Source organism: Wyeomyia smithii, chromosome 1, assembly GCF_029784165.1.
Source record: "Wyeomyia smithii strain HCP4-BCI-WySm-NY-G18 chromosome 1, ASM2978416v1, whole genome shotgun sequence".
NCBI lineage: Eukaryota > Metazoa > Arthropoda > Insecta > Diptera > Culicidae > Wyeomyia > Wyeomyia smithii.
In genome coordinates this window covers 74,892,811-74,916,193 of record NC_073694.1, presented here as the reverse complement: position 1 = coordinate 74,916,193, position 23,383 = coordinate 74,892,811, and the positions used below count along the sequence as shown (strand labels likewise).

Here is a 23,383-nt window from a genome sequence, read left to right as displayed (position 1 = left end):
TTCAATCTTATAGACCTTTGATATCTAACGAAAGTATCACAGACACTTTATTTTCTGGGGAATGGTTTTCTAGGAAAAGTCGGACAACCACTCAAAACTTTCTAAAAAATGTTCTAAAAAAAACCTTTACAGCGAATCAGAAAATTTTCGAGCTGTAAAACTCTCCCAGAGTTACTTTAAAAAAAAAAAATTTTTTTTTTTGGGCAACAGTTTTATGCATTTCTTAGAGATTTGGTTTCAAAAAAAATTTGCTTTCGGATATTTAATTTAAAAAAAAAATGATCAAAGGCTCTTTGGGGGAGATGGGGTTGAACGCCACTGCATCACGCGCCCGACAGCCTACTACGTGTGATAGGTTCCGATTCGCGACGTAGACCTTCAGAACATGGTTGTTACGGTGGAACTAACAACCAGCATCCGAATGGTTACACAGTTGACGTAACAACCAATAACGTAACTGCGGGAAAAACGTTTTTATTATTTCATTCAAACCGAATTATCATATTAAGTGATAATTTCAACAAAGTAACCTAAGATTAGTCAAAGATTCATGATTAAATGAAGGTTGCATGAATTGTACGGTACGGGCTGTGGTGGTTGATTAAGCCACAAAAACTACTAAGGCGGTTATGCGTAAAAACATGCATTTGTCTCACAGAATATCCGCATAGTTTAGCGGAGAAACGAGGCTACTGAGCTCTGACAAGGTGAAGGGTGATTGTATAGTCCTTGTTAAAAATTATTGATTGTTGACTAGATATCGCCAATGATCAGGAGATTTTTTCTACCGTTGAACAAACGTCAAATGGATCTTTCAAACCAGAATATTACGCAATGATGTATGCATCCTCCGAGAGCCGCGACAAATAACCCGCAAAAGTAGCAAACAACTGATGAACGCTTTGTAGGATGATTGTACACTTGAAATCCTTTTGCCTTGACTAAATTATTTAATAGGCAAAAGTCTCTGGAAGGGTGTAACTTGCTATACAGGAATTTTTGACGTTGGACTAACGTCTATATCGAAGTTAGGCACCTGAATTTGAAAATCTAGTAATTCAACCGGGGAAAACCAGGGAAAAGTGGTCAGGTTTTGAGCGCTTATATATCAGTCATTTCTTTTCAGAATTTCGAGGTTTTGGCAACAACCGATCAGAAATTCTTTTACGGTTGAATTTATGTAACAAAAATAACCTATTGTTCGAGATACACTATTGAAAAATTGATAAATCACATCGATTGTCTAAATCATACCGAGCAACCAATCACCACCTCTCTTCACAAGCACAGTCGACACTAACGGATACAACTGATCTGACTTTGTAAACAGTCTCACAGCTTTCAACCAATAACGAGCTCGCTTTCGGTAGCTGCAACAGGTGTTTCAACACCGTTTTAAAATGCTTCTTTTATCATTACCACTGAACAGATTCTAAACACCAATGGCTTGATTGATAGGGGAAATATTGCGCAAGATTGTCATATAATAATTTAAATATTTTTTCGATACTAAACTAGTTAAAAGTTGTGTTAATAGTCGTGCACATTCAACCAATCACAAGCTCGCTTCTTGTTTGCTCGCGGATGGATTTTTGCTTTGGGCTATATAATAGCCTGTGTCGTCTCATAGCAGTCATCAGTTAACAAGTGAAAGGCCACCAGGCCGGTCTTGTATAATCAGCAGCGGTGGCTGATTCCAGCGGCCAAACTGAGCTGCAGCAGAACCAGAGCGGTGGTATCAGGCAGCAGCGGCGGAGGTAGTGGGAAGCTGCATTTCTTCATTCAGTTCGGTGCTCCTTCGATCTGAGTTGGACCCAGCGTTGCCAGGTATCCAGATTTAGCTGGATTATCCAGATTTTAGAACATGTATCCAGGTAGACAGCTTTGATGTCCAATTATCCAGATTTTTCATGGATGATCCAGATTTTATCCAGATTTTATTTTCTCTGTTCCGCAAAAAGGTCATCACTTCAATTTTGGCGCGAAATTTTGCAATTTTGTCACCTCAAATTTTGCGTACCCCAAGCCTTTTATTCGAAAAATTAACCTTTCACCCCACGAAATGACTGCCAGATTTTTTCCAGATTTTTATTTTGCCTTTTCCAGATTTTTGAAAAAATGACCTGGCAACGCTGGTTGGACCCCACCAGCGGTAATCCAATTCAGATATCGTTGGGTGAAAACGTTGGGTGTGTGTGCAGTGTGCACATATAGCGTATGTGCATCTGTATTGCTATGACATTTGCGATGATAGGGATGGCGCTGTTGCGTGTGTATGGCTAGCTATAGCGTGTGTAAGACACTAGCATGTGTAGCATATTATGGCTATTGCGTGTATATCTTCAGCGTGTGTACGGATAGTTATAGCTTGTGTGTGGATAGCTGCTGCGTGTGTAATGATTAGTTATAGCGTATGTATGGATAGTAATAGCACATGGTTGGATAGCTTATGCGTGTGTATAGATAGTTGTATCGGATGTATGGAAAGGAATAGCGTGTGTATGGATAGCTATAGCTACAGCGTGTGTATGAATAGTTTTAACGCGTGTTTAGATAGTTATAGCATGTGTGTGAATAACTATAGCGGGAGTTTATCGAAGATTATTATTGTCATTGAAAATATTAAAACGTCTTAACGAACACAGTTGTGAATTTGATTTTACAGCAGCGATTTTAACTTCTTCAGCCAGTCTTTATTCATCGAGGAAAAATTACTACCTATGAATGATCAACACTTATTTACTAGAAATTTGATTTAGATCAAAACGGGTTCTTTTGAGTATCATAAGTTATTGGTAAAAAGAGTTGCAAGTTTTCTCAATGAGCATTCATTAAATTTTCGTTTTTGTTTCTCGGTGCGCGGTTTTGATTTTGTTTCTCGCACACAGAGAAAGAAACAAACTTGTCGCTATCGTGAAAAATAACAAAACAATTAGAAATGCTCTAAATCACAACTGAAGAAGTTAAGATATTTTCCTGTCACTCGCCAAACCTTGATAACAACTACCGAAAAACGTGTGATTGAGCTCTTGCTATATTGAGTTATTGAGCCAAACGTTTTTTTTTTCAAATACATGAAGTTATATGCTGGGCTGGAACTAACCTAGCATGAGTTTTATCGATTAAATGTCAAACAATTTTCAAATTTAAAATTTTCGGTTGAATCGTTCTGGGCTCCAATTTCAGATAGTTTCGTAAAGTTTGCTTTTTGCTTAGATAGGAAAATTTTACCAATTCGCTCAATGAAATGATTGTCTTGGTAGTGCAGCAAACAAAGGGTTGATTCGAATATGTATGAAATGACAGCGATTAAATAAAAAATATCCATTCTTTTAGTATATATTATTATTTATAACGTTTTAACGTCTCAGCATCCAGAAATGCACTGTTAGATAAAATTGCAGCAAATACTAGAGTTGCAATTCTCTCTATTATTTGTTTTAATGGAATATGAGAATACCGTAGTCCAACGTCATGCAGTCGTGTCTTGAATACCACCCTCCTACTTTTTTTCTTTTCAGTCCGGTAAAGTGAAAAACCAGATTTGTTATCAACATTTTTTTTTGGTTTCCATTGGTATTTTAAAAAATTATGGCTTCTCTATGTAATCTTAATTAAATAATTAATTTATCGGTTAAGTCCATTAATTCTTGCATAATATTGTTTATTCTCGATACTATTGCAGAAACTATTCTGGTACTCATAGGGATAAAACCAAAATTACGTGAATAAATTGTAAATATCAATGTTCTTGTCATTTAGATTATTTGCGTTTCTTTTCCTTTTTCGAACGTTCAATTTATCACAACAGTTCTTATTCTGATACAGGACCTAATCTAAGTTTCCTAAAGATGGAGGGATGCGAAGCCTTCACATGGCTTTTTGCAAACTAATTAAAAAATACTTATCCAAGTTTCTGTTTGAGCCTTCATTTGATTCATTATATTTGGTCTTCAACATTTTTTATTTTTGTAGGGGGGAATTGACTACTGTGTCCATCGAATTGAGCTTTTGTAGCATTCATCAATAGCCAACAGCGAAGAGATTGTTTTAAATCCAAGGCAAGTGATCATAGGGAAAAGCAACTGTTGTAAAATTTAAGCTTTTACTAATGATTATTTAACATCTTTTTGCGCTGGGTTTAATTTTATAAATATAATCTTAGTTATCAAACTATGATTCGCAATAAAAAAATAACAGAACTAACACGTATAGTTCGATCACTAAGTGGCGACTGTTTCATCATTTCAAGCATTCGTTTCTATAACTCATATTTCGCACAATAATTTTATCTTTTAAGATTAAAATCACAACGCCATTACTGATAACACGTTCATTCATTCTTGACCAATTAGATTTCTTTTCGTTTGATGAAAGTTCATTCATAGGCTGCACAATTTCGATGGTTCACTAGTACTAGGCGTAATTAAATCCAGCGGACCGCGATTCGATTGGAGGGAGATTGGTGCTGCGATGGGCGTCAAACCGGTACCGCCGTCCATTAAACTGTCGAAGTTAAAGAGCCCATTGGAAGGTGTAGAGACACCAACACCAGTTTCCATTGCGATACTTCGAACGTTCAGCAACGGGAAGGGAGTAGTCGCTTTCACGTCCAAGCTGGCCGGTCTAGTCGGACGGCCGCTGCTGAAAACAGGCGTATTGAGACCACTGAAGGGATGTTGCATCGTCTTTGGAAGGTTCACACTGGTCAGCACTGGTGCGATATTGGTCGGCGTCGGTGTATCCAAACTATCAGTTATAACGTTAGAAAGGATCAACCTGGAAATGTTTTAAAGGGTCAGTTGAGTTCCGAATCCGTTTTCAAAGAATTGTTTTGTGAGAATAAAAAGATTTACTCAAGCGAAAATTTTAAGTCAACGAATTTGATACTCACTTCTTGGCAGGTGGTTGCTCAAATTCTTCCGGTTCTATCTTTATCTTCATTGGAAGTACAACCTTATGATCGGCAGCAACATGCTGTGACGGTAGTTCGATGGGTTTCTTTTCCAGCGAACTGCGACGACCCTGGAAGCGACAATGCTCTCTATGTGATTCGAGCAAAAATTCTAAATCTTCTTTTTCTTGCTGAAGCTGCTTAATTTCGTCTTGCAGAGCTTGTTTCCTTTTCTCTAGTTGGTCTGTTTCGTCAACCAGTTCGTTGGTGTGATCTTCCCGTCGACGACGGCAACGAGCAGCCGCCATTTTATTCCTCTCACGACGGATACGGCGTTTCTCTTCTTCTTCCGGGGTGAGATTTGAAGCTTTGGTCGGACGTCTTCCACCCATGCGACGGGAATTGTTACGAGTGGGGGCGCTCGTGAGTGAAGCATTAGCGTTCGCATTAGACGTGTTGAGCAGCTTCGCTGTTGCATTGTTTTGTTGGGCCGTGACGTTAACAACCTGCATCCCACCTCCGCGCGATAGCACCAACCTCGACTCGGATGCTGGTTCCCGTGAAGTACTAGAATCTTTGGAGTCCATATCTTCTGAGATTATGGGTGGGGGAGTAACTTGCCATGAGCTGTTGCTGCCCGAACTCATAGATTCGCGGCTGTTCTCCTGGTCCTGACTATGGTCCTCAAACTGAAACGGCGGCGGAACGAATCCGGCTTGACAGGGAATGTTGTTGGATGTATCGTTGGTTAGTTCCATAAATGTTTGCTCAATAGTTTTGAGCGTGGTCGGTGTAAGCGTTGGTGTCGTTTTTGTAGGAACTCCACTGTGTATGCCGTCGAAGGAAGCAAACTGAAAAAAAAACAGGAAAAAAATGAATTTATAGTGAGAATGGAATGAAAATTGAAATTTGAATTGAATGAAGGCTTAATTATAATTCCACAATTGTACCTGGTTCATAAACAGTTCCTTCGCTAGGAAGCTGGCTATTTCACAGGCGTCCATTGCGAAAAACTTTTCGTGGTCGTTTTATTTTTCTAAATATTAAACAAAGATTTTGTCGTAGCTTGCACAGATAATTCTATGTTGCACTATCGATTCTTATGTAAAAGTCTAGAACATTGAAATCGAAAACAACCAGCTGTATATGCACAAATGAAATTGTGTATCAAAATTATTTTTAAATAGTATTCGACTCAATGAAAAATAAACTCATTGACATTTGTTGCTCCACACTAAATTCAAATTTTAGTTCGAAGCATTAGATTGCTACATATCCATATTCACATGAAAGCTTTATCTTTTTTCTTTTAAGCGCGATCCAAGTGATATGATTTGTTACAAAATGTCTGATAAACAAAATTTCACTTGGAGCTTTGCAGATTTTTATGAACAAAATCACTTTTGGTTGAACCTTCCGGTATCCGCTGGTTATTTGCGCTCACACTTTTAAAATGTGGTAGTAAATGTAAATGATCACTCGGTCTATTCTAACAGATCGTGGGGGTTCTTGCTCATTTTTTACTGACGATATTCAATATTTTCAAGATTACGTCACTCGAAGTTATTTCGTACGTTTTTTCTATCTTCGGGTACATGCAAAAGTAAAGCTGAATCGACTTGTTTCGTTTGTTAAATACTAGACGTGGTGGAGAGATTTTCATATATTTTGCATTTGCTGCATTGTCGAATGACGGCGCGAAAATGAATTCAGCTTTCTATGATGTGTCTCACAATAAATCTGCTATCCAGTAATTCGTTCGTTCGGTATTTGAAATTAGGAACTCAAAGTAAAGAAATCTTTCCCTGAAATGATTGCAGAGAAAGAACTTCGTTCAAGCACGGCGCGCGGCACGTTGGCTGTCGTTTTCGTAACTGCGATCTCCGGAAAATTTGCAGAAAAGGCGAAATTTTCGCTCGGGCAGGTTCATTTTTCTTTCTCCCTTAGTGAGCTTCAAGTTACAAACACAATTACACATACTGTGGCTAAAAATAGATGCAACAGTGTTCAGTTGAATTGATAAGTAGTGTAAATTTGATTTTTCTTCACAGGGAAAACTTTTATTGCGTTCATTAAACTCATGCTGGCGTTGCTGTTAAAATTATTTGTGGAATGTTTTTTTAAATATTTGATAAAAATTTTTTTCAAAATATTTCATAAAAATATTTTAATTCTCACAGGCGCTGGATCACTGAAAACAAAAATTAACTTTGATTACATTTAAAAAGTTGTACAAATGTCGAACCTAATAGTAATTAGGAACAATAAGAGAATAGATCGATCTTGGATTTGCAATACAGTTCGAACCAATTGTGCATGAGGTTAACAAGACAAGAGTTTAAATATATTTTTTTGATAACAAATTCTTCACTCTTGATAAGTTAACATAGCATAAAGTCAACAGCTTAATTCAAAATCTTCGAAAAAAACTGCTACCGAAGTAGTCCGATACCCCCAATCAATCGAAAAATGCCCAATCTCCTAACTAGTCAAACAAAGTGTCGAATTGTATTTTACGGCGTTTTATAAGCTCAGTTATTTCAGTAACTTTCTCTAAACGTTAGATTTGGTCGGTGTGATTCATTTACTTTCAAAGAAATTCGTTTTGATAAGCAAGGTTTCAACGCGATAAATGCCACTGAACGTTGATAACTACTACGTTCGCCTCGAACCGGACGTTTCTGACGTTAATTACACAGCACCCAGATAAGAGCGTCGACAGTGACGCTATTCCTCTGACGGTTTTATTCCTTGATAATTACCATAAACGTTCGCGATGCGATATGTAATAAGTTGAAGGGCATATATTTATTTTAGTTCTTCAATCACAATTTTGGCTAGAATGCAAATTCCGAATTAACGAAGTTTCTAATTATACAGTTTGTTACGCCATATGGAAACATCTTAGAGTAGAGTTAAGTTTATTAACGTCTAACCGGGTGTGCTCTTAAATTTGTTGACAGTATTTCCAGATCCTATTGGTTTACAGGAATCTAATATTCAAGGGGCACATTGGGAGTATACAATCAAAATACAATAAGTATATAAAATGATTCTCTGGACGTAGCGCTAACCCCGTACTTGTCCTGTACACTTGTACAGGTACCCGATCAAACGATCATAACAAACGGTTAACACAAATATAACAGAACTTGATAGAAATAACAAAGCCTGTAATATTCTTGATCTGCCAGAATGATAACTGTTATCATACACTTGAGTGTTTTTTAAAGCATATTTATGACAAAATTTGTTATTCAATTAACAAAATATTGTACATTCTAACTAATCCTGATATTTTTCTGCCGAAAACCTTACGAAACTTGTTATGGTTTGTAATAATCACTAAGTAATTTTGATGGGAATTTTGATATTTTAACTATTAACGAGACAAATTTCAGAACACAAGTTGGAACAAAAAGTTCGTAACAAAATATCAAGATTTGTTATAATCCTGATATTTTTAACTGATCAGGTACGCTTAACAGTTGGCCACGAAGTCTGTGTAGATGTCTGTAAAATGTAGCACCCAAGGATATCAGACTTTGTATCTTAATGTCAACAGAAGTTCTAGACTTCTCTGTTGCAGTTTTTCTCCTAGTTAAACTGTTATGTAATCAAGAACATAATGGTTCAAAGGATTCATATCCTCCTTCTGAAAAGTTAAATAGAAAATTTACATAGAAATTTTCGAAATGTTTTTAAATTAGTTTGTACAAACAACTGTTCCACACAAAATTCGATCTAAGTTATTCACGTTTACACCATTTGTTTTGGGTTAACTTTCAATTTAACTAAGAATGAAAGCGGAAACATGAGTTTTTTACAGGATTGAAAAAAACTGAATATCCGTTGCCACTCAATTGCACACAAGTTCCAGATTTATCCTCTACATAGTAGAGGGGTCACTCAACTAGTCATCGGCCTTGATTTATTATAACCTTGATAGTTAGATAGCGGAAACGAGTAGAACTGAATACGCTTCACACCGTTGAGCAGAGACGAATGGTCTATTCGACCTAGGCTTCTAGCTTGACTGAGCATGCGGATATCAAGTAAACAAATCCATCAACAGCGCATACGTCTTTATTTTTAGCTAGCTGTAGAAGCTGATTTTTCATCGTATAATTTCCAAGAAAAAAAGGTAAACCTCTACCTGGAATTACCAGAAATTGTGTAAACTAAGTATTTCGTTATTATATTCTATTGACTTTCTCTGAAACTCATCTGATCAATTGTTCGAACAATCAATTAATGAGAAAATATGCCTTCACTGGCTCACCAGTTGAGAACGTTGCTGGCATTAAACGGTAATGAAAATTCACACAGTGAAGAAATGCGACAATAAATTAGAATCTGTTTCCTGCCATGTTGTACTTATATTAACACAAGTATCTACACATTTTTTCTCTATATATAGGAATATAATGAATATCAAATTGACGACAAAGTGGAAGATAAGCTCTCATCAACCAAATAAACATTGGTTGGTTTCTTGTAAGATAGTCAAAACGAGAATAACTAGCTCTTCAGGCTTAGAAAGAAATCGGTAGTGCTGGCGCTTATTGTGAAATTCCCGGTCACTAAAAATGCATTTTACTCTCACGATTATGTCCAGGCCTATTTCTGATGAAATAAGGTAATGTAAATTAGCGCACAAAATGAGTTTAACAGTGATATGAGTTACGCAGTAAAATTACGAAAGTGAAGGCAACGTAACTGTAGTGTAAATTCAAGTGTAGATTTAACCGATTTGAACTAAAGAAAACTGTTTTGCGTTTCGGTTAGGCATCAGTAGAAAATGCAAAAAAAAAAATCTTGTATAACATAGTAAATCACGTCTGTGCTCTATTTGATGAAACAAACAAATTGATTGTCTTACTCGTGATACCTTTTTATCGTGCGAAACACTGTACATTATATGTCATTTTCTATAGGTCATAACGATCTTGACCTCACCGTGAATATTATTACTTCCTCAACGAGTGATAAGGCTGTAGTTCGCCAAATTCCACTTCTACTGCTAATGTAGTTCTTGACACATTTTTAGAATCATATATTTTTGTAAAGCTTGTATATCAAAGAAATCAAATATTTTGGTTCATACAACCGATATAAGAGACAGAGTCAAAAACTCATTAAATTAAATCCATTGCGTAAATCGAAAGCCATCTCATCCATTTGGACATATTATCCAACTAGGATTTGACGGCATAAAATTATGGCGCTGTTCTGTTCCTGTGTTGTTTGTTTGGCATACCTATTACGCGTTTGTACTGGTAACAGATCGAAAGTTGAACACGTGTTCCTTTTAGCAGTAACTCGCTAATTTTTTTACCAGCGCCCACATGAAACAATGGTTTACTTTAAGTGGTTTGAAGCGAATGATAGATAAAAGCCTATACCGTTGCAATTAATATGAGTGTCACACTGAAATGCCAATGCTACTATTAGCGGAACTATTCAACGGATTGGGTTGAACTCAGATATCTACCGAAACGAGTAATGTTATTATACAAAAACAGCCGGTATCACGGTATTTCTGAAGGTTCCAGCAATTAGGCATTCGACTGAACCGAGCTCAAACAAAGACACGCTACGGCGTATTGTATCATAAGAATGTACCCACAATACTGAATAGTGTTAATATCATAGACTTTGAGCAAATTTTCGATAAAACCATCGCTCGAATATAATTTTCACTTGTGCCTTGTGTCCCTCCATGTGTATACATAGATTTATGAACTCAATTTATTTGATCAATTTTTTGGGTAGGGCAATCAAGTGTCATATCTGTTACAATTTATTTGTGTCAGAAATGAATCGTTAAATACGTTAGAAAGAAGATCGATTAATAGCTCAAATAGCTCGACAGTAAGGTGCTCATGGGACGTCGACTTCAAAATTATCAAATCTCGCGGTTCCGCAATTTCACATAAACAAGCATTAGACTCTTCTAACTATGTTGAAGAATGGGCAGTACAAATCATATTGATATTGCATGTATAATTGCCATGAAAAAGTTCACAAAAAGGTTATGGAGATAAATATTATGAACTATTTTTTTTGTTTATTCGTTTGTATTTGTTTTACTCAATATGTCATAAATTTCAATTGAATCGAACACAAAGAATCAACATCAAACGGTTTCGACAAAGTCACGGTGATTTTTTGTGACCGTGATAAAAGTAAAAAGCATTTCATATAATATGAAATTAAAAGAAACAACCGAATTTTTGAATGAATTTCAAATGATGGAAATTGACAAACTCTCAAAAATATATTGCCTTTGTGAGCACATAATTACACGATATTTCAAAAATCTATTTTAATTTCTATAATAAATTAAAAACAATATCTATAAGTTTAGATATCGATAAAATGTTCGTGAGTTTCGTGTACATAGAATCGATTTAAAAAGGAATACTTCCTGAATGGTTAAAGCAAGAGATTTTCTAGGGTTTTTTTTTCATAGTTAAAGTAAAAACGAAACCGACTTTTGAAATTTATAAGTATATATAGTATATATTTATTATGTCACAGAAAAAAACGTTTAGCGTCTAGATTCAACCTGAAGTTAGTTTATCTTGTTCTGGAAATTTTTTCAACTGTTATACTTCTAAGTAGGGGCCTTACAAGATTTCCAGGAAATGGCAGACTTTTAATTTTTTTTTTCCAAAAATGGGAAAAATTGATGAAGTTATTGGAAAAATCCTCCGTTTCCAATGTGTAGTAACACTGAATGTGACTTTCTTGAGAATATCATGAAACACAAGTTGGATGTTTGAGCGAAAGGGAACCAAGCACAATCTTTTACCGACAAAATGCTCGGTTTTAAGTGTTGAACTGATATTTGCGAAAAATATTCGAGTTTGAGTTCGAGCTGTAGAGCGCATATTTTTCCAAGCTTGTTACTTGAAAAAACACAAGAAAGCATCGACTCAGTACAATTCTTTTGTCTTTCTTCCAACAATGTGAAGAATTTGTTGTAAAATCTTCAAAAACGGCCATAAATGTATAAAGTAATTACACTGTAAGTAATGTTTTTGACAATCACGCAATTTTATCACCTGCTTCATCGCGAGAGGAAAGCAACCGACATCCACAATATAAACGATCTCGACAACTTTGTCGACCTTGTGATATCCTACCAGCAGTCTACACCAAAGGCGCCAGACAAAGAAGCTTGTAAATTAACGTTTTCCTTTATTCATCGAAATTCCTATGTACAAACCACAACAATGATACGTACAAGTCATACCCTATTACAGAGAAAGCTTCACCATATCAGGACAAAGTCAGCTACTTGGAGCATTTTTGCTTAACAATAGTTTTTTGCTGAACAAATTTATTTTATTATTTTTTTGACTGTAACAAGAATTCTGAAAAAAATAACTGAATTATGAATAGGATATTATGTTAATTTTTAGAACGTAACAGTTATGCTCTGGGTGTCATTCCACAGTGGTGACTATATCTGGAATTGCACACTTCATTCAACGCACACTAGCGAAAAGCAATTTACTGAACATACTCTCGATTAATCGAGAACCGGAATCTAGGCTTCTGCCTTATTCAGAGAAATATATTGGCCAGTAGGTGAGCGTGTTGCATCATAAATTAGTTCGAATATTCAGCTGTTTAAAAATCCTAAATGTAGATTTATGAAACAGCCTTCTGGAAATTTCCGAAAACAGTATCCATGTATTATCCTATGTCATGACGAACAAAGGCACGCAAAGCAACGTGCTGGTTGCGCAGTTGCTTTTTTATCTTATCAGTGCCTGTTCCGGCGCAAACAATACCAACCCAAGTCATAGATTAAAAAAAATACTGCAATCGCAAATCGGCGATGCGCACTTGGATCGGGGGCGTTTTAGTAGTGGCAGACATGGAACACAAAAATGGTGTGGTCGGGCGCTGTCGACTAGTACTCAGTCGTGCATATTATCGCGCTCTTGTGACTTGTTAAGTTCAATAATTTTCAACAATAGCGCTGATGTCATGTTTTATATTCCATTGCACACATGCAAATATACATTCACAGCCAGTCGACGTCAGTCTTCGACAAAGAGTCGCATATCCGTGCGCTCGTACAAAGTCCGGTAGTGCAACACAAACCGGCTGTGAAATTTACCCGAGTAGGCCAATTGTACGTGCTCAAGAACATTATCAACTGGATATTAAAACACATCGGCACTATTAAGTACACTTACAATTTTACTAATCGGGGTCAAAGGCGTCAGCGGTTGTTGGCTCATATTATATGACCCAAAGTAGACATCATTCAACAACACATTATCGTCCCTCGTCATTTGAGCGGCTTCCTCCTCCTCTTTCTTTTCCCGTAGGTAATCAATTTTTCCTGTTCGCACTATTTTGTTTCTGTGAACTGTATGAAACACGAATGATCGTTCCTTCTGGTGGTAGGTAGTAGAAAACAGTGTAATTAACAAATCACCGAAAACAAGTTCCTAATAAGGTCACAACGATTCTTTTACTGAAACACAACAATGACACAGCTAAACCGATTCGTCTAGAAGGCCGTCAGAACAAACGTCTTAGAAACGCACATTAAGTGAACGTCGATTCGTAAAAACACGATATACAATATGAACACTTATCCAGTTAAACCTCAAGTTAAATGATCTGCGGTTGTGTTGATACGTTTTAACCTTCTCGTACTAGCTCGAATGCGATTTCAAGTTTAACTGAAGGTATGCGTCATCATTGCTTTGGTTTTATATCGGTCCATGGTTGTGCTTGCCTGTTTTTGTCTCTAGCATATTACGCTCTCTCATGTTCTCGTATATGCAGTGGATATAGAGCGCATTGGTGATAGTGAGCAACAGCTCTCGCGTTTACGCTATTCTCCCAACGGAGAAGACCCATTTTCAAACTATCGCAATAACGTTGGGGACAGTGGCAACTCGTACCGCAGCTGGGGATTCCCAGACTATTTCAGCTCTGTTCCGTTTCCTACCCCACCCATTACCCTTTCCTTTTCCAACCCAAAGCAAGAGAAAAATCAGCCTCTTTTCGTTCACGCTTGATTTCCACGAATCGGCTATGAGATGATCAGCTATATTGGTGATATACTTGAGCAGTCTGTTTTTGTTTGTTACCACCCCAGTTCACCTCGGGCGTCTAGTCAGAGTCTAGAAGGTGAATGCCGCCCGATAGGAGTAAATACAATATGTAGTATTAATATTACCTTAACTGGACGGTTTTAATGTAATTTTATCTATTTATCAATAAACACAACACAAATTTCTCTGCAGAGCGACACATTCACCACTGGGAATCTCGTAAAATTATATTGTTCATGAAAAAAAAATGTTTCAGAAGGGTTAAATTTGCTTGTTTGAAATTAACTATATAATATCAAAGTATTTTACCATCACCATACCATCAACGTTGTTTAACTGCAAAATTTTCATTGAATTTAATAAGGCGTGAAAATACATCCAACGGTTTCATGATGGTTCGAAAAAAGGAATTTTTCCAGTGATAAGATACTGAAAGCAAATCATCACATCAGTATAATATCAGTATACTCCATCGAATGTGTTGAATTACACTGGTTGACAAAAACAAAAAAAAGTGCGGCGCTAAAAAGCTCGAAATAGCTGTCCTAGCTTTTAACCATTCCATGTGAATTTTGGTGCCCTTAGCCATTTCCCAAAGTGCGTCAACTTATGTGAGAGTTCGCATAGTAATTGCTCACCAGGTTCGTCGCTTAAACGTTATGTTACGAGAAACTTATTCTAGTTTGAGCTTAAGGGTCACACCTGTGTTGACCAGTGTCATTTATCTATCTTTTCAATAGATCGCTGTATTCCTGGAAGTTTTGCTAATATGTGTGTGTACTGATTTTATGATGCAAGCTTTGTGTTTATTATTCGCAGCTCCACTTTACTGATAAGGACAAAACGTAATGTGAGTTTATTGTGAATTTATTTTGTCAATGTGCTATGCTTTACACACGATAACATATTTCAAGGAAAAAGATGTAGGTTTCTATTCCACTGACCATTAATTAATAATAACTCATTATAGCACCAGTTAAGGCCCGCTATGTTCTCAATGTTATCGATCTGGCATTAGTGCAGTAGATTACACATAGTGTCACACTACATATCAACTACATAACGTAGTCAGACTTTTGGCACCAGTTGACGCCTGGGAATAAGAAAAAATCAATAAAAGCTATACACAGCATACTATTTCCCTCTTGCGGTCATACCCATACAATGTACTTAACTTGTTTATAGATAATTTACAATTTAATTTGGAAAACTTTTGTAAGCTACTACTGGGAATACATTTCTGGTTTGATGTTTCATTGTAATATGCTTTCAATAAAATTGTCACTGAAACCGCACCAACATGCTTCAGGAGCATTTCTTTTTTTAAGTAAACTCCAGAAGAAATAATTTTTTGTACTCGACCACATTAGACCACAGTTTGGTATTTTGACCACATGATTTATAAACATACTCACTGTTTAATGTTTATACACCAGGTAGTAACCACCAAGACAAGGCTAAACTAAACCAAAACAGCTTTGTATGAACTACCTTCCATAGCATTAGCCAATTTAGCTAAATGCGTACAGCTGACCAACTACTTTTAAAGGTTTGAACTAATACTAGCAATATCGTTAGTGTAGGTCAACGAGTATATGAATTACCGGGAAACCTGCATTGTTCCGAAACACGCACGTCGAACCTATCGCCAGCTACATCCTGACGACACAGAAATTACAGCGCAGCGTCATTGCCATCGAAAGCTATATCAAACTATAGACATCGGATCGGAGCTGTGAATGGTTCAGCAACACTAGGCAATACACAAGCTAATGAAAATGTACGCAAAACTCGTGCGCACCAAACCACAGGCAGCACAAACATCGAAGCTTGGGTTTTACGCTTAAGGGTTGCATTGCACCATTCACAAAACTGCGCCGCGGTCGACTAATACTTTTTCTTAGAATTGCTATCGTTACACGTACATAATTGTGTTACTGTAAACAGAAACCGGTCCTCAGAGTTGCTTTTTCTCTCTTCGGTCCGGCTCAAACGTTTTCATTTTAGCGGCTGATTTGCAAAGCTAAAACCGGAAACGACTGAAATATTTATCGGAGATGATGTCATACATCGAGCGATTTCGCTCATGACGTGACTTTGAGTTTTTGAGCACCGTGTTTGTCTACGTTTTCTCTCAACTCTTTAGTTTTCGTTCGTCCCACCAGAGTTGCCAATGTTCCAGTTTAAACTGGATTCTTCCAGTTTTTTTCAAGTGATCCAGTCAAACAGTTTAATCTCAAAATCTTCCAGTTTTTCTGTATATCTGCCAGTTTTATCCAGATTTTTTGGACACTCAACCTCCGATTGGTTTTTTGAAATATTTTTCGAACGTAAATTTTGTGGATTGATAAGTCACTCTTAACTCTTAACAGCATTTTCAGTATCGTATCTTCTCGTACGAAACAAAGCCAAACTAGGTGTTGTATTGCATGGTTGAGATATAAAGTTCAGTTTTATTCTAGAATCTAACAAAAAGGCTTCATCAGATCATGCAGAAAAAGAAATTAATTGCAATGATAGGTTAATGTTATATAAAAATCTATTTCAAAAACGTTATATTCAGACGGCATTCTTCAAATTACTTTTGCAATTTGAAAATTGTTCGAATAATCAGATATCAAGAGATAGCAAACTCAGAGATAACTGAAATTTACACTTCACACTTGTAACGTAGGAAAACGTTGCATCAGTTCTTTTGTTAAAAGTTAAAGTAAATAAAAAAAGCTTTATTTTCTGTTTTTGCTATCAACTGGGTGCGCAATTTCAAATTTTGCTCCTGTAAATGAGATTTTTCAGTCTATATGTTTAACAAAATATAAGCATACAAAATGTATGCCCGCTGTATTTGAATGTAATGGATTCAATAACCATCACAAAGAAGCTCTCTCACAATTTTGTCGGTATTTTGTAAATTTATTTGGAATCCAGTTTTTTCCAGTTTTTTCTTCAGCATTCTTCTAGTTTAATGAAAAAAATTATTGGCAACTCTGCGCCCCACATTATTTGCGTTCTTCTTTGAATTTTTTCGCGTGGCAGTAAAAACATCTCTGGTTGATGGTTGGGGGCTACGTGTTTTGTCATGTCAGTTTTGGGTAGATCATGCTCGACATTGTAAGTACCTGCACATGTCTTGCCCATGCAAAATTAAATGTGTGCACATGGTATTTTATTTGAATCCTAATGAAACTCAATAATTTAAAATAAATTTGATATGAAAAATTACCCACTTAAAAGAATATGAAGTCTAGAAATGGTTGAAGAAGGAATATTCCAATTCCTCATTGGTTTTATTCTGAAAAACATTCAATAATAGTGTAATTTTACCATAAGATTTTACCCATATTTTTTAAAATTTTTCCGAAGGCATTTTGCTACTCACATTTTCAGACATCAATTCAAACTTAAAAATGGGAGTCGTGTTGTAGATTTTGTATTGACTCCTAGTTCTATCAAACTGGAATCAAATATGAATTCAAATGCTATAATTGGTCCTTACAAGCTCACTACGGTAAATTAATTTTTGTAATTTTTGGAATCTTACAAATATATTATAAATTTCTCGTAGCTTCATGATCGTCCATCTGATTCAAAATAAGCCGCCAAATGCATTGGGCAACACAGATAAAATTACTTTATTTTGTGAATTCCTCATGCGATACTTGTTATATGATGAACCTTGGAAATGGATTAAATTAATTTATCTTAAGATCAATTTATATTTTTACTTTTTCAAAGTTACACAAATTGAACATAAACTCTGTTTTACTCTGTTGTAAGATTTACGTTAAAAATAGCAAACTGTTTCGTTTGCAAAGAAGCGTTTCATACACTTTAGTAACCCACGTAAAATTCCGTAATCCTGGTATCAGCGTAACGACCGAAATCCGCGTAAAAATGTTTCAACGTGTCTGCTGAATACTTTCGAAAAAGACTCAAAGCTGAGTTAATTCAACCTGCAAAACGTATGCAGTCTGACAGCCACTCCAGTCTACTGCATGCACAAATGAAAGCTGTTGCAATCCCACGGAATTCAATCAAAAGGTATAACAGGTCGGACTCGATTATCCTGAACATCAGAGAAATTATTTCTGAGGTAAAAAGGGCTGAAATCTTGAAAAGCAAAAAATAAATAAATTGGACTTTGATTATTTTCACCTAATTGAACATATTCCAAACATGCCGGAAGTGACATAAATAACCAGACAAATATACCAGAAGGGATGTTAAAGGTAAAATTTCGGAATAAAAATTAACAATGAACACCGAAAAAAAAATTCCGGATAATCGAGTCTAAAATTCCGGATAAACGAATTCCGAATAATCGAGTCTCCGGATAATCGAGTTCGACCTGTATAAGCTAACAGTTTACTGTTAAATTTTATTGTGGTCGACAGTTTCTTCTAAAAGAAAGTATGAATTGAAGAATCATTCCTTACAGCAATTTATTCTTGTTATATTTTTATTTTATCTTAGCTTAGATTGAAGTCTGATTAGATTTTGGTTTTATTTGATAGTCAAGAAATTTGTTCTGCAAATATTTTTTACAGTTACCATATGGCTCCCGTGATTTAATTCCAGCTTTACAGTTTTATTGTTTTAGGTTGGTCATAAAATTGTTTTATATTGAATATTATAAAAATGGCGACTGATTTTCTCTGATGTTTCAAAAAATTTTTTCCTGACTATTCAAGTTCATTTTAAACTGATTTAGTTTACGACTATCATAGGTTCTCATACTTAAATCACAAATCTAAAAAGAATAAGAATTCTAAGCTGGTTCCTGCTAAAATTCCCACCAGTAATTGAAATAGCTCCCCTCTTGGTAACTTGAAACTTGAACAAAAAAACACATCCAGTTTTATGAATTTGAAAATAGAATGGTCTACGAAAGTGAGAAAAGTTACCCTACAGTTCAAATAAGTTGCCCTAAAGTATCAAGTAGCTTCTTAAACAATCCTGTGAATTTTGGTGCCCTTAGGAAATGCAGAAGTGCGTCAAAAGGTCGCAGAATGAATGCTCGCTGGGTTAGTTTACTAACGGGAAAACTTCCTTGAAGTCTCTGAGACTTTAGGCACTTTCGAATCGTATAGGGGCGTTTTTTTTTCAGTTTGAGCTCTAGGGCAATTTTTTTCCCTTCTATTGATCAGTGTTATCATATCGATATTTTGAGACACACCTGTTCTGACAAGATATCAACAAGATTAGGAATTCTGGTTCGATTAGTTGATTTTTTTTTAAAACTTCATTATAACAATTAGGAAATAGAAATCAGCAATTTTGCAATCAAACCTTTAGGCCAAACCTTGTCGAATGCTTTTTCTATGCCTAATAGAGCAGCTTCAGTGAAATAACCTTCACATTTGTTAGTTCGTATAATATTCGAAACTCTGAGCAATTGATGAGTTGAGGAATGCAAAAATTTAACTACACGCATTAAAGGGCAACAACATATTCATATTGAATATGAAAATGAAATTTTACATAATTCTATTTTCAGTGTTTGCAGAATAATGTCATCAATGAGAATTGAACCCAAGATAAAATTTCATGCAAAGCAAAGCAAAGCCTTGGTGCTACATTTCGATTCGGACTTCGACGTTCTGTTTATTATACACAAACTTCGCAGCCAACTGTTTAGTGTACAGGACAACTGGGTCCTAAAGTTTTTCTTGGTTTTCTGATTTTTACCTATCAGCTGAAAGAGTGTAATTTTCTAAGTAAAACGTGCTTTTTAAAAAATGTTTTTAACGTTGTCCTTCGATTTTTAAATAAATGATAATAAAAAATTGTTCGAAAGTTCTTCAATGACAGTTCGCCCATATACCGTACATGGGCGAATTGTTATTTAAGATATTTAAAATTATTTAAAAACCGAAGGAAAACGATAAACATTTTTCAAAAATTACGTTTTGTTAGAAAACGCATCTTTTCCAAATGATACATGAAAACTGGTATAGCTTAAGGACCCAATTGCGGGGCTAGCGCTACGATCCTACTGACACTAACAGCATTTCTGAGCATTATAGAAAATTTCAACGAACTCAAAAGAAAAAAAAATAATCGTGCTTATTCCAAATTTTCTGGCAATTTTCGTGAATATTGAGTACCTATTTAAAAAGTTAGATTGAGCAACAGAAGCCAACGTGTCCAAGAAATTACAGTTGCATAATGTATTAAATTGAATAAGAGTATATAATTCAACTTAACCTCAATTGATACCGAGTTTAGAAGTTCGCAGTAGCTTAAAACGTTTCACCACTAGGTGGATTAATTCTCTTTTTGTTGATTTTGTTGATATATCTAAATAGTATACATCTAGTGTTAAAGTCCCTTGAAAGAAAAGTATTCAAGAATCATAAAAATTAAATAACTCTGAGTAGATTAACGTTAGGGCATATACAGGGGTATGACAGTCGGCATCATAGAACCTAATATCGAGTCCTAAACTGGCATGCTGTTTATCGGACAATTATGATTCGAAAGCTACTAACGCGCAACGAGAAACTGAACGATTTTTTAATAAAGAAGATATTTTTATTCCATGGACGACCCTGCACAATTGCGTTGCGACGCATTGATGTCTAACACTATTGCAACGCATTTTTATTAAACAATACAAGTATGTAATCGGGGACGAGGAGAATTCTTAATTTTTTTTCTTGATCATGAACATGTGAGTAACAGGAAAAAATGCATTCAATTCTAAAGAATGCACATTATTCTTCAACCAATGGGAGTAATCCCTTGCAGCAGTAATTGATTGTGATCGCACGTCTTGTCATTGGAAAAATAATTAATTCCATATTTTCTCACCACAGCGGTAGCTTGGAACAGCGACCTTATAAAGATTTCATTTTCAATCGTATTTATCACGCGACAAATCAAAGGGATAAAAAAACATTTCTCAGTTTATTGAAAATAAAACATTATTTGACGCGACTGTCTTTGATGAGGATTGATCTCTGTTGATATATTTCCTGCAACAAAGAGTTGCATATTTCTTATATCAGGCTTCCATTTCACAAGGGCATTTTCCAGAAGGAATTAATTTATTGTTTGAAAAATTCGTAACACTAAATCAATAAAAAAACCTAAATTAATCCACCTAGCGGTCAGACCCAGCATTTCTCATTCAATTTTTTATTTGTAAAAATAGATTTACATGAACGCTTCAATCCAATAAATGTATATTCACACTTTAGGTTCTAAAATATTGATGTTGTAATCTTTACATATAAAAATGCAGTCAAGTCTGTCTGTCTGTCTGATCCATATAGGCCCGAAAACTACCGAACCGATCGACGTGAAAATTTGTATGTAGGGGTTTTTGGTGCCGGTAGAGGTTCCTATGATAGTTTGAGACCTCTCCCTCTTCTGGAAGGGAGGGGTCCCATACAAATGAAACATAAATTTCTGCACAACTCAAGAACAAACCAAGCAAATGAAACCGAATTTGGCATGTGGATGTTTTAAGGGGTAACTAATATGTCTATAATAGTTGGATGAAACACAAACTTGTGCACATCTCGAGAACTAATCAACCAAATGGAACAAAATTTGGCAGGTAAATGTTTTTAGTGGTAACAAATATGTACATAATGGTTTGAAACCCGACTCCCTCTTCTATAAGGGAGGGATCCCATGAAAATGAAACACAAATTTCGCACAGCTCAAGAACCAATCAAGAAAATACAACCAAATTTAGTATGTGAATGTTTTTAGAGGTAACAAATATGTCCTTAATGGTTTGACGCCCCTCCCTCTTCTGGAAGTACATGTTTCTTCACAAATTTCTGCACATCTCACGAACTAATCAACTAAATGAAACCATATTGGCAGGTGAATGTTTTTAGTGGTAACAAATATGTTCCATAATCGACCTCAGACAACATTTTGGATTGTAAGATGGCAACTTCCGGTTTCTGGAAAACAGCCGAAAATGGCCGATTTCCACCCAATATAATAATATCCGGATCTAGAATAATACACAGTTACCGGTTTCTGAAAACAGCAGAAAATGACCAAATACCACCCAATATGAGTTTTTCTTTTACCAGTATGCCGTTTAAAATCCAGAAATTGTCTCCAAATGCCATTATGAAATCCAAAATGGCGACTTCCGGTGTCGGAAAAACAGCGGCAAATGACCAAATACCACCTAATATGGGTATTTCCGGAACCGTAATGATGCACTGGAGCCACAAATCGACTTCAGACAACATTTTGAATTGTAAGATGGCAACTTCCGGTTTCTGGAAAACAGCCTGAAATGGACGATTCCCATTAAATATTAGTATTTCTGGAACCAGAAAGATGCACAGAAGCTAAAAATTGATCACAGACACAATCTTGAATTTTAAGATGGTGACTTCCGGTGTCTGGCAAACAGCCGGAAATGACCAAATACCCTTCGGAATTACGCCCAGATGACAGAAATTGATTTCACAGGCAATTTTAAAGTCCAGAATGACGACTTTCGGCTTCTGAAAAACAGTCCAAAGTGACCAAATATCACCCAATATGAGTTTTTCTTCAACCAGTATCCTAAATACCATTTTGAAATCCAAGATGGCGACTACCGGTTTGTGAAAAACAGCCTAAAATAAACAAATACTATCCAATATGAGTATCTCTGGAACCAGAATGATGCAAGGAGCTAACAATTGACCTCAGGCACCATTTTGAATTGCTAAATGGCAACTTATAGGCAACAGTCGGAAATGACCGAATAATACTCAATATGAATATTTCCGTAAACGTGATGATGCATAGAAACCAAACATTGACCCTGGACACTATTTTGAATTTGAAGACGACCACTTTTAGTTTCTGGAAAACAACCAAAAATACCTCCCAATATGGGTATTTCCGGTGTCAGATTGATGCCAGAATGTCTGCTGATAATGACAGAATACCACCCAATATGAATATATTCAGAATTAAGGCGATGTACAGAAGCCAAAAGACGAGGTTGTTGTCATTTCGATAAAACCAATCATTTCAAACGATTTGTTATTTGACTTTGATCATATCCTATGGCCGATTCGTCGTGCATTTGCAGACTTCAAACAAACCGCAAGGAATCGATGAACTTGGAACGTTCAAATAGTACGACACCACATTTAAATTATGTTGAGGCCACATAAATCGATCAAAGCAGGTATAGTTTCAAATAGTCTTTGAATTTCTCTTCTTTCCATAACTTTTGAGCCACATATCAAATTGTTATGAAGTTTGTTATTTGTAAGTTTGAGAGATGACTCGTTCGTATGACAGTTATGTTCAAATAAGTCATGTAATCTTTGAGATAATAGACTTTCGTTGTTCTATTAACAATTTAATACACAACGGTTGCTTAAGTTCGATTATAATCAAATGAAATGGGAACGTGTAAGGCAGC

At 35.9% G+C, this 23,383-nt stretch overlaps 1 protein-coding gene across 5 annotated transcripts in view; it reads right to left on the bottom strand.

Annotated features, from left to right (window-relative positions):
• Positions 1-3,543: 3,543 nt before the first annotated feature.
• LOC129717964 (transcription factor kayak) overlaps positions 3,544-23,383 on the bottom strand; it is a 53,626-nt gene continuing 33,786 nt past the window's right edge. The window contains exons 1-4 of one of the 5 annotated variants that reach the window (XM_055668279.1): positions 6,469-6,785; positions 5,845-6,034; positions 4,895-5,745; positions 3,544-4,779 (exon numbers count right to left, since the gene is read on the bottom strand). In XM_055668279.1, coding sequence (XP_055524254.1) covers positions 4,383-4,779; positions 4,895-5,745; positions 5,845-5,898 — 1,302 coding nt within the window. In that variant the 5' untranslated portion in view covers positions 5,899-6,034; positions 6,469-6,785 and the 3' untranslated portion in view covers positions 3,544-4,382. Of the gene's footprint in view, positions 4,780-4,894; positions 5,746-5,844; positions 6,786-13,110; positions 13,608-23,383 lie in introns of those variants that run through there. The other 4 variants (XM_055668280.1, XM_055668277.1, XM_055668278.1 and 1 more) reach the window with 4 other exon arrangements.